General features: G+C 41.2%; 1 protein-coding gene across 4 annotated transcripts in view; it reads right to left on the bottom strand.

Annotated features, from left to right (window-relative positions):
- Positions 1-12,521, bottom strand: part of FNIP2 (folliculin interacting protein 2) — a 134,301-nt gene that overhangs the window by 97,687 nt on the left and 24,093 nt on the right. Inside the window, exon 1 of one of the 4 annotated variants that reach the window (XM_023516020.1) lies at positions 6-631. The exons of 2 other annotated variants lie outside the window; for them this stretch is intronic. In XM_023516020.1, the coding sequence (XP_023371788.1) occupies positions 6-181 (176 nt within the window). In that variant the 5' untranslated portion in view covers positions 182-631. Of the gene's footprint in view, positions 1-5; positions 632-12,521 lie in introns of those variants that run through there. One more of the 4 variants, XM_003794694.3, reaches the window with a different exon arrangement.

The following is a 12,521-nucleotide window of genomic DNA, read 5'->3' as shown; positions in this document are numbered from 1 at the left end:
CAAACCTGTCGTCGAGTCCCTTGTGATCAGTGCTGCTTCCTACCTCCGCAGGTTTTCGAATCTTTGTGGGTAAAAGCATCCTGTAAATCCTCCCAGCGCCAGAAACAGCATCACTCCCACATCTGGCTGAATCCTGCCAGCCCCCTGGCCAGCTTGTGGTCTTCGTTGTGCCGCCGCACATCTTTGACGTTCTTCTAGTTTATCCTGACCATCATCAACATGGACTTGGACACAAATCCTGAAGTTCCTCTGTTATTTGAGGGATAATCCACAGTGACCAGCAGTTCTAAACAATCATTGCACTCCCTACATAGTATGTGAGAAAACTATTTGGCAGCAGTCTACTAATTTCCTCTTTCAAAAGTTAAAAAAAAAAAAAGGAGGGAGAGAACACTGACTTGTTACGTAAATTAAGCCTGCCAATGATTTAGGAAGTCAGATGCATCCATCAAGTTATAAAACACGCTGTCTGCAAGTTCATTATAAACACAGACGAGTCCAAATCTCCCTTCCTACTTTTGTTCCTAAGCTTGTACTCCAGTTAGCAAAAGACAAAACACTCAACAGGTTGAGCAGCTTAGAATGACTCACTCCATCTGTCCTCTCTAGCTGGAGATTGGATAGCAGTCAATTAATTGGTCACAAGACCTATTGGTATGGCTCTGGGCAAATGCAGTGACTTGCCTTCAGCTGCAAGGTTGTTCTGACATTGGCCACACCACCCTCTTTAATGGCTGTCATGTGAGCAAGTGTCAGCTGATAGGTCTTACTCTGCAACCTTGCAAAATCCTACCCATACCAAGTGAGGAGTGGTTACCCACAACAGCCAAATGTAGGACTAATAATGTATGGTAAGTACCATGAGGGCAGGGGGGCACAGAGTAGGGACATAGCCTTCCTTTAATCCAAGAAAAACAATTGATATGAAAAAATAATAATGATAATAAGAAGCCATAAACCCTCCTAAGCTGAATTCCTGGGCATATCCAAGTTGAGAAAGCTCTGAACTAGTGGAACCCAAGGACAAAAACAGTTCAATTTTGACTTTAGACCCTAAACATACCTCATCTTAAATATGAGAATACAGCAGCTGAAGGCCAGGTGTGGTGGCTCATGCTTGTAAGCCTAGCACTCTGGGAGGCTGAGGCGGGTGGATCACTTGAGCTCCCAAGTTCCAGACCAGCCTGAGCAAAAGTGAGACCCTCACCAGGTGTTGTGGCAGGCGCCTGTAGTCCCAAGGACTTGGAAGGATGTGGCAAGACAATCATGTGAGCCCAAGAATTTGAGGTTGCTGTGAGCTATGACACTATGGCATATATAATATATATATGATTGTATAAGTTCATGAAGAAAACATTTTATTAGAAATAAAAACCCTAAGTCCCTGTAATATAAGTAAAATCTTGATACACAAAACTACAAGGGATGGCCCCTATTCTTTTTCCTCTTCCCAGCCCTGTAATCTGGCTGAAGAAAACATTACTGTACCTCTAAAATCTGATGAACACTTAGCTGGCTCTTTGGTTTCAGGAAGTTTTAAATCTATCTCGACATACAGCAGCCACGTATTTTAATCCACAAGTGAGAGAAAAATTAACCATGTCATGGAAGAGCTCTCAGTTCCCTTAAGACATTATTACATATGCAACTCCTAAAATTCCTTCATAACGAAGCCCCAAGAAAGATCTTAAATATACCCTCTCTGAGAAAAAAGATTGTAACACACCTATGACAACAACTGGACTTCTCTGGTCATAAGCTAAATTGATGGGATCAAGATGAAACCAATTAGAAGAAAAATCACTTCATTTTTCCATGAAGGGAAATTCATCTTGGACTTAAAGCTTAACTGCCATGACCACAGGCTGATCATAGGTTCTTTTTTTCTCCTTGAACTGTCTTTAAAAGTCACTTTCTTTTTTTAATAAAGAATCAGAAGATTACTTCTGCACACATCAGGCAGCTCAGTGAGCAAAGGCTGAAGGCAGAGCCTCCATTCAGCACCGTCTGGCCCGCCTAGTAAGTGGTGCCCCATCCTCCAATTTACCTAAGCTTTAGCTGCTCTCCAAGTCACAGGAGAAATCAAAGTATGGGCTCAATGTGGGGGCTTTGAAAATGCTCCCTAAACCCGGAATTTTATAAACTATGTAGTGGAAGTGCTGGGGAACTACATCCCACTTCTTATATATAAAAGATGAGTTTTAGTTTTAAAACTTAAATCTCTAAATAGCACTTCTCCAGGATCTGACAGAACATAAACTCCCTATTTAAACATCTATTCTGTACATACTTTTACCTAGCGTTAGCCCTGGAGCTGTTCAGTCATTCTAATATACATGGCTTTTACATTTCCCAGAGACTCAAAAAAATGTTATAAACATGCAAATTTTATTCCCCATCCAGGTGGTACAAACATTTCAGATGATGAGAATAATAGGAGATAAAAATGATAACATGCTCACAGAGGACATTTGGATGAAATAAGTATCTAACTGCACTCAGAAAGCAATCTCTGAAACAGAAACTAAACCCAATGGCACAGGACACTCTCACCCCCTCTGTGCGCCTCCTTCATCTGTAGGACTGACTGTCAGTTCCTTTGTCACCTATCTTCAGCCAGCACACTTTACCCCCATATCCCTGGTGAAGCAGTGTACAAATGTTAGCTTACACAAACACAATTGGCTGGGCCTATCCTCAGGGCTTCTGATTAAGCACTTCTGAGGTTGACTTTGAGAATTTACATTTCTAACAAGTTCCACAAGGTTAAGAATCACTTCCATAGTAAAAGTTTCATCTTCCCCAAGAAGACTTTCCTGATAACCTAGGCTAGAAGATCCTTTTGGTCTTGAATTCTTCTATATTATTATTATTTTGGAGGCAGGATCTCTGTCACCCTGGCTAGAGTGCTATAGTAGTAAAGCTCACAGCAACCTCAAATTCTTGGGGCTCAAGTGATCCCTATGCCTCAGCCTCTCAAGTAGCTGGGACCACAGGCACCTGTCACAATGCCCAGCTAGTTTTTTTTCTCTAAGTAGAAACAGGGTCTTGCTCTTGCTCAGGCTGGTCTCAAATCTGTGAGCTCAAGTGATCTACCCACCTTGGCCTCCCAGAGTGCTAGGATTACAGGCATAAGCCACCGTACCCATGCCTCTATAATATTTTTTAATCACATTTTAAACACCTAACAATTGCTTTATAATAGTGCATATGTCTGTCTCATGATCCTAACTGGAATATAAATTCTGAATATAAAAACTGGGTCTTGACATTCATCTTTGTATATCCTATAGGTTTTACCATGGTAGATGCCAAACAGATACTTTCTGATTAGTTCAATAACACTAAACATTTGCATTAAAACTATGATATGGGCTCGGTGCCTGTGGCTCAAGTGGCTAGGGCGCCAGCCACATACACTTAAGGTGGCAGGTTCGAATCCAGCCCGGGCTCGCCAAACAACAATGACAAAAAACAAAAAATAGCCGGGCGTTGTGGCGGGCGCCTGTGGTCCCAGCTACTTGGGAGGCTGAGGCAGGAGACTCACTTGAGCCCAGGAGTTGGAGGTTGCTATGAGCTGTGATGCCACGGCACTCTACCCAGGGAGGACAGCTTAAGGCTCTGTCTCAAAAAAAAAAAAAAAAAGCAATGATATGTACCTATCTACAATAAGCAGCGGGCTTCTCCAGCAGTCCAGTGAGTACACTCTGATCAGTGCTTGTACACTCACACTCCACTGGTCCATTTCCCTCTCATTCACTATAGTACAAGTTCCTATAGACTGGCGTTTTTCAACTTAAACTTTCGTGGCACACTTAAATTATATTGATCAAAGAAATGATTTTAAAAAAGGAATATACTTACTGTGCTTTAAACTGCTTTTGAAAATAATTTAAATAACAATCTTTAAAATTTTTCACAACACACTTAAAGTCCTACTGGGGCACACTAGCGTGCTGTGGCACATAGGTAGGAAATTAACATCTTGTGAATGTGACTACTGTATCTTAACAGAAAGGACTTTCAGATTTTTTAAAAGTGAAAATGCCATTTCCTCTGTTATTCTGCTCAATAACCCTTAATTCTTCAAAACCTGATAAAATGTTACAAAGGAGAAATGTGTATCAAAACCATAACTATGGTACTGTGACCCCAAATTTCTTCTTGTTTAAATGGGAGCTCTGAAATTTCTGCAGTAAATGGAAAAATAGTAATTGTATCATCACAATCTTTGTTCTGAGACATCAGAGCAGCTGAGAGAGTAACTAAGAGAAGGTGTGTTTACACCTTCTCTCCCTCAATCCAACCTCCCTGTTCTATCTTCTCCTTCCTGAAGTGGAATTATACTTTCATACAGGTTTCATACTGCTTTTCATTATCATGCTGGGTACCCTGCTCTTAAATATCAAATAATATGCCTATTACAATTTATCCATCAACCTTTCTCATAACTTTATACATGGCCAAGTTCTCTATTTCCCACACTAAGTTCATCCATCACAGAAAATAATTTGGGTTGTCCAGAGTTTACACATTTACAAAAGTGTCTACAATCACTGACTAGACACCCACACTCCACCTGCAGTTCAATCTATTGACTGGAACTGCTGCTGCCACCACTGATCCATTCAGAATACAGATGAACTTAATAAAACACTGTCAGGATGGAAAACAGAAGAAAGTAGGATGAATCCATGTGACGTGGAAGGAAGAGAGAATTATTGGTTCAATTTTTTTAGGCTGCTATTTGTACTGTCTGCAATCTCATATCCCAGGTACTGAGCGCCAAGTTATTAGTCAATAAGTGGCCTAAGTATTTTAGATCATTGGAGGCAAATATTTGGTACTCAAAACACAAGCCCAACCTCTTTGCCCATAGCCAAAATCTCTGTTCCCTGTTGTACCCAGACTCCTCTCCCTCTAAATCTCTCCACCATAGTACTCTCAGGACCCACCTCCAATCCAAGATTTGACATCTGAAGAATAGCCCAGTCCCAAGCCTGACGTAGGGTTAAAAGAATTAAAGTCAGTAAAGTTTCACAGTATTCATGCATTTCTGTATTCCTCTGACTACATTTTATATGCTAGAAAGCAGGGATGGTAATATGCAATGAAAAAGTAATTCAAAGGCCACAATTAAGTTGAGTTAGAAAAGAGGAAAAAACTAAGGCTAATATAGCTCCCCAAAGAGTTCAGTCTAACTATTCTTATCTAATCAATCTTTCTATCAAAAAAACTTTCTCTGCCTATTCACATTACCTTAATGAGCAAAAAGGAAGAAAGCGGGAGGGAGGGAGCAGCAGAGAGGGGTTATGATCCACAGCACCACAACTGAGGTCCTCTTTATTGGGGTAACTCCTTCTTCCTCTGTGCCCAACAACATCTGAGCATGAACCTTTCTACCAGTGATTTTCAAAGACTTGTACCTGAAGGAGACACAAGGTTAGGATGCTGTTTCTTCATGTGAGTACTGGTGCTGTGAACACTCAGCAAGAAGTATACACATACTTTTCTGTGTGTATAATTCAAAATGAAGTTTATTAAAAACAAAACCCCATAAGAGCCCTTATCCTCGGCTAGAGTGAACTAAAGAAAGGGGGTATCAGAGCATTTTTGAAGCAGTGTACTTTAAGGGAACAGGCTTTAGAGACAGATCCAGGATTGAAATAAACTTGGTCGCTATATGGCTGTTTGCAAAGATGTGACCATGGATCGTTCCTCCAACAGCTAAATAACAACCCACCCTCACTATGCCAGATCAGTGCGCAATAGAAAAAAAAGATATACCTGTCCTATGCCATTTACACTCAACTGACAAGCTCAGTGCTCAGGAAATTTGGCAAAATGAACAAATTCAGTCGTACAGAGTAGACAATTCTTGTGGTTAGCTAGATCCACCGGGTGCTTACTTTATGTGCTAGGCAGCATTCTACGTGTTCCATTTAATCACAGGAAGTAGAGAGTGGCAACATCTTAACAGACAGGGAGAATGAAGCGTTGCCCAAGGATGTAGCTTGTCAGTAGCAGAGCCATGAATGAAGTCTGGGCGCCCTTGCTCATGAGTTACCCCACCTTGCTCATCTGCCCACTATTTCGTGTCTGTCTGTGGACAGTTCTGGGAAGAGTTTAGGCGGAGGCAGGTGGACAGCACTGACTGATAAATGATTTCTCCTATATCTCAAACCCCACGCCACTCAGAATGTTTACATTCTCACTAATTCACTCAGTCAGGTCCTCTGTGGGTGACTATGTGTCTTGACGGACACCTTGCCGTGAACCCTGACCTACTCTCCTGTAAATAAGCCCTGTGTGGGAGTCAAGCACACCAGCCACCCCACGGGATCCCTCTCTGCCCTGCACTCTCCACCCTGACCGGCCTGGCACTTTAGCCAGGGGACAAACTCCTCAGCACAGTGATTTTTTTTTTTGATCCACATAAAGTTAGCTTAAATGTGTAATAAAACCAACCAGGATTATTGCTTAAACTTAAAATGTAGAGCTACCAGGGAGATAATTTAGTTTTCAGATTCAGGTAACAGTTACTTGCGGGGTGACCTGCAGTTCTTAGTTACAATCTCCATTATTTTCTGCTCCCTTTTCGCCGTGCTTTGAAAAGCAAAGCATTTGGCACCCACCACTCAGAAGGCACTCGGTAATGGAAAGGCTGAGTGAGTGACAGGGCCTCGTAAAATCTGTGAGACATAAAAAGATTCTTATGTTATAAGGTTAAAAGGATACAAAATTGTATATGCACTTTGGTAGTAAGTGTGCTTTTTAAAAAACAAAAGTAGAAAAAAAATATCAGAATACCTTTGAGTAGCTAGACTAAGAACGCTTTTTTAAAAAGTCTATATTTTCCAGTTTTCCAATAATGGGCATGTATTATTTACAAACATGAAGTAAAACTTTCTTTTAAAATCTTGCCAGTGATGATTGCTTTCTTCTCTAAAAATTCTGCAGACTTTATTATAAGGAAACTGTCAAGAGTCGGAACAGTCTCAGCTGAAAGGAAAAGCAAAACCCTTGCCCTGTAAGGGGAGGATTCTACTCAGTTTTTCCTCAACATAATTGCTATCATTAATATTTAGATAAGCCAGCAAGAGTATGTAACTGCAGCTATTACCCTCTAAAGTAGCTAACTATAAAACAAAACTCCACAATTTGCACTTGTTTAGTACTAAGCAGCAACACAATATACGTAACAATGGGAGCAATTTTTAAACTACACCCATCACATTTTCTCTGAAAGAGTGCCACTCAATAGCTATCTGACCAAGTACCAGCATGCAGACAACACAGAGATAAGGAAAAAGCCCACGAAACTCCAGGAAATCCCCAACGTAATCACTGAGACAGCAGCCCTGGGAGTAGGCTTCAGGGAAGCAGGGTTTCATATGATATGAACATTAACACGAAAAAGAGGCCGCCAGGTCAGGCCTGTTAACCAGAGGCTGTGAGGCTCTGCAGCGTAACTCACCGCTTACAAAAAAGGGCAGTGCTGGTCTTTGTGTCTCATAAAATGATTCACCCTTTAGAATCAATGAAAGAACCAATTATTTAGATAAAGACTTTCATGATTTTTCTTAAGCTCTATAATCCTTAAGATCTACAATCTCCTTTCCTTGTGTGTGACTTTTACAACCCATCTCCATGTTTCACGGGATTATTTTTATGATTGCCAAAAATTAGGAACACATTAGCAACAAAATGTTAATTACATAATTTCTAAAGTTTCACTGTGATTTCAAGCCAGGCTGTCACGAGCATACGGATCCAGGAAAGGTATCAATAGTCCAGACCTGTTTGAGAAGTTGGAAGCTGAGCTCTTGGTCAGGGCCATCACCTCTGGAATCACCCACAGGTCTCCTGCTCTCTGCAAGTCATGCAATCAGGCACCCAGTTACACAGAAAAGCAGAAGGCGCCTTAAGCAGTTGTTGCAGAAACTCTCTTTCAACATACCTGACAGAACATGGCTCTATAGCAGTGGCAGTTTTCAGTGTTCCCACTCTCCCCACCAACATGGTCCCCATTCTTACGGAAATTGTACAATTCATCAAAGCATGTCTGAAAAAATACAGGGTGATGCACGCTTGACTATGGCCATCTCCCTTCCATGTCGATGTACAGCTATAACATAATCCCACTTCTCTGTTGATGCTTTGGTACTTTCTGTTGTTGATGCCTGGCTTACTCAGCATGCAACACAGAGCTGTTCAATCAAAGTCAAGTCCTAAAATGCCATCAGTATTTAGAAGCAGCTCACAAGCCCAAAACCACAAGTGAAGCTTTAGCCACCATGGCTGAGCCTGAAAGCCTCTGTGGTAAAGCTTCTCTCCCTCATACCTTCCCATAAGCCTTGTTCCATTCAAGTTAAGTTACATACCTGGGGCCCCCACCAAACAGGTCTGGGAGTCTTCCAGGAGAAGAGCATTTTCACAAAAAGGTCTCTTTCTTACATTTATTACATTTTAAAGCATTTATAGGCCAGGTGTGGTAGCTCATACTTGTAATCCTTGCACTCTGGGAGGCCGACGTGGGAGGATCCCTTGAGATCATGAGTTCAAGACCAGCCTGAGCAAGAGCGCAGATCCCATCTCTACTAAAAATAGAAAAACTAGCTGGGTGTTATGGTGGACAACTGCAGTCCCACCTACTTGGGAGGCTGAGGCAGGAAGACTGCTTGAACCTGGGAGTTTGAGGCTGCTATTAGCTAGGCTGAGGCCACAGTACTCTAACCTGGGAGACACAACAAGAGTCTCTCTCTCTCAAAAAGAAGGGGGGAAAAAGAAAAAAAGGGCAGCACCTGTGGCTCAAAGGAGTAGGGCACTGGCCTCATATGCCGGAGGTGGCGGGTTCAAATCCAGCTCCGGCCAAAAACTGCAAGAGAAAAAAAAAGAAGAAAAAAAAGCATTCATAAGTTTTTTAAATACTTACAATATGGAGATAAAACTACTTAAATCATAGGAATAAATAATTCCAATTATAGTTTCCTGTATGTGATATTAAGGCCAAGCAACTAGTTTTATCTGCAACATATGGTTCTGGCTCCCTCTTGACTCAGACCAACGGACATACAGCATCTTCCATGAAAGCTTCCAAAGCTACCACCCAAGTCCCAGCCCTGTGTTTTGCCAGGCCTACTAAATAGACTTCTTACTGGTACCCCACACATACTTGGCCTGCTACAAATCCATTCAATGGAATCACCAATGTTTGTAACAGAATAACAGAGTTAATGAAAATTACTCAAAGAAATCTATGCAGAGGTTAAGTTAGTGACAGCAGATGCTTCTCTCCTGTTTTTCTTCAGTTCTGGTTTGACAGCAATACCTAGCATAATGTAGCTAAAATTAAAGTCTTCCCATATAATATGTTTGTCGCTGATAAGTTATTGAAAGTGAGAAAGACTCTTAAAGTGCTTTAAGTTCTAATACCGTAAGGACTAAAAAAGCTGAGAGGGTGTTGAGACAAATCAATTTATGAGAAGAGAAGGCTGGGAAATCAAACGTTGGGGAAAAGTATTTAGCTCTGAATCAGCAGACTCTCATTTCTCTGAGTCAGTTCCTCATGACACGGCTGAGTACTAGGAACTGTGGGGATGCCAGCAACCAGACGAGGAGTCACCGTCAGCAGTGTCCCTGCTGAGAGAGGGTGTCATACCAGGGAAAAGAAACCTGGACGAGCAGCAAGAGCTAGATCTAAATCTGGTGGCCTCGTCACTCACTACCCATGTGACTGGGGAAAGACACTCAGACTCTCTGAGCCTCAGTTTCCTTAGCTATAAATGAAAGGGTGATGATGATACTCCGTCTATCTTGGAGGGTGGTTAAAGATATTCAATGGAAGCATCTGAAAGTCTCTTTGGAAAAGTACAAAGCTCAGAGAAATGTGATGTATTTATTTTTTTCTTTTTTTGAAACAGAATCTCACTTTGTCCCCCTCAGAAGAGTGCCATGGCATCATCATAGCTCACAGCAACCTCAAATTCCTGGGCTTAAACGATCCTCTTGCCTCTGCCTCCTGAGTAGCTGGGACTACAGGCACCCACCACAACATCTGGCTAATTTTTTCATTTTCCATAGAGACAGGGTCTTGCTCTTGCTCAGTCTGGTCTGGAACTCCTGAACTCAAGCGATCCACCTGCCTCTGCCTCCCAGAGTGTGTTATTTTTATACACAAAGCCTAAAAGGACTCACTATCCTATTTGAATTGCTAAGCTCATAGACAACTGCATTGTATTCATACAACATGAAGCCAAGATAAATACTTCAGCTACAATGACATATGGCAAATAATGATGTTACCCAAGAGAAAGTCAATCCCCTTCTCACCCTACAGTCACCCCCTAAAAATGTAGATAATTCTTTGAACGCTCTAGGCAATTAGCACTCTAAAGTAGACTTATTACTAAGTTCCTTGGGAACGATAAACTCTAGAACAAATTAATGCAACAGCTAGAAAACTGTATCTATGAAATAATTAGCTTTCAAATTAAGAAGGCATTCTCTCTTCTACTGACAAATCCCCCTTTAAACCCTGGCGTACCCTCAATCATATCAATTTCCCCTTCTGAAACACCCTTCCTGTAACTCTAAAAGCCAAATCCTTTACATTCTTTCAGGACCCCAACCAAAGGCCGGTTTTGTTAAAAATTTCCCACAATGGCCCTTTTTCTGAAAATGCTTCAACATCTGTAATGGATGGACAGAGTTGACTCTATACAATGCCTCCGAAGGATTCCCTATTCACTGCTTATAGCTCAGAACCTCCCCGACTACAACCATGGTTGGCCTTTCCCCTTGGCTATCCTTTAGTACAGTGAAAACAGTCCCTGTGTCTCACGCATGGCCGTGATCACAACTTAGTGAAGAACAGCTGCCAGCCATGCACAGTCCCACAAAAGAACATGTGTGGAAGTGGTATTTAGCCAAGGCTACCTTGGATCTGCATTTTTTCATAAATACTTTCAAACTTAGTGCTTTCGCTGCTCTTTTTTTTTTTTTTAACTTGTTTTTGGCTGGGGCTGGGTTTGAACCCACCACCTCGGGTATATGGAGCCAGTGCCCTATTCCTTGAGCCATAGGTGCCCTGCAACTTTTGCTGCTCTTTTAAGGTATGAATCTCTCCTCACATCTCATCAGATACAAGAATGTTAGAATGTCCGTGAGGAATTCCTGAGCCAGATGACAGACTTCTAAAGAAATAGACCACATCTTTAATTTCTTTTGTGTTTTGCTTATACAGTTAAGCTAATACTGAACAGAGACAAGACACTGAGTAAGTGCTTCTTAAATTAGATTCTTTTAAATGAACCTCTTTTCTGTCATATTTAGTAAGGCTGCCTTGCAAATAGCTATTCACCTAAGTTCTGAAAATAGTCAATCTCTTGGGGACAACAAAACCTCTTTATATCATGGCTTGATGTGACATAGATTCAGATTTTCTTTTGAAAAATAATTACACACTTGAAAATCTGAGTGTATTTGATTCTCCCAAAACCCAAGTAATATCAGTTCTTAAAAGGATTCAGTCACATTCCATCCAGGAGGATTGTCATGAATGTTGACTGTATTTTATTTATTACTAAAGAATTTCCAAGGAAAATTAATAAGCTTCTTAGGGAGAAGTTTTCTTAGAAGAGGGAATGCTTAGTATCCATGACGGTAATTTTTTTATATTCACATATAGTAGTAACTTTTAGGAGACTACAAATACAACTGGACTCAAGAATTTGATCTTTAGAAGTCTATCATGTAATACAATCATTTTCAAATTATTCCCTGGAAATACAAAGGTGCACTTTGAAGGGAAAATGCTGTCCACCAAAAACATAATGTGAGCCACGCATATAATTTTATATGTTCCAGTACCCACATTTTAAACAGCAAGAAACAGGTGACATGGATTTTATTTATTTAGTAAATAAAATCTTACTTCAACACGTTATCAATGTTGAAAATTATTAATGAAATACTTCATTTTTTTTTACTTTGTCTTAGAAAACTGATGTGAATTTTGCACTTAGAGAACATCTCCATTCAGACTAGCCAACATTTCTTTTGTTTGTTTGTTTTGTGAGACAGAGTCTTACTATGTCACCCCTCGGTAGAGTGCTATGGAGTCACAGCTCACAACAACCTCCAACTGTTGGGCTTAAGCGATTCTGTTTGCCTCAGCCTCCCAAGTAGCTGGGACTATAGGCACCTGCCACAACGCCTGGCTATTTTTTTGTTGTAGTTGTCATCGTTGTTTAGCAATCCCAAGCCAGATTCGATCCCACCAACCTCGGTGTATGTGGCTGGTGTCCTAACCACTGAGCCATGGGTGCCACGCTTAGACTAGCCAACATTTCAAGGGCCCACCTGCTATGTGTGGCTAGTGTTTACTGAACTGGGCAGCACAGCTCTAGGAAACTCGTTGCAAGAATTACAATGGTGGGGTACGTGTATGATTTACCTCTGTTCCATTTCCAAATCCTAATCATGATGGCCAGTGAGAAAAGGTACAAAACCTAAATCAG

The sequence above is a fragment of the Otolemur garnettii genome, unplaced genomic scaffold (assembly GCF_000181295.1).
Source record: "Otolemur garnettii isolate 467f Iridium unplaced genomic scaffold, OtoGar3 scaffold00085, whole genome shotgun sequence".
Taxonomy (NCBI): domain Eukaryota; kingdom Metazoa; phylum Chordata; class Mammalia; order Primates; family Galagidae; genus Otolemur; species Otolemur garnettii.
The sequence above is the reverse complement of the archived record's forward strand: the minus strand, read 5'-3'. Positions and strand labels throughout refer to the sequence as shown.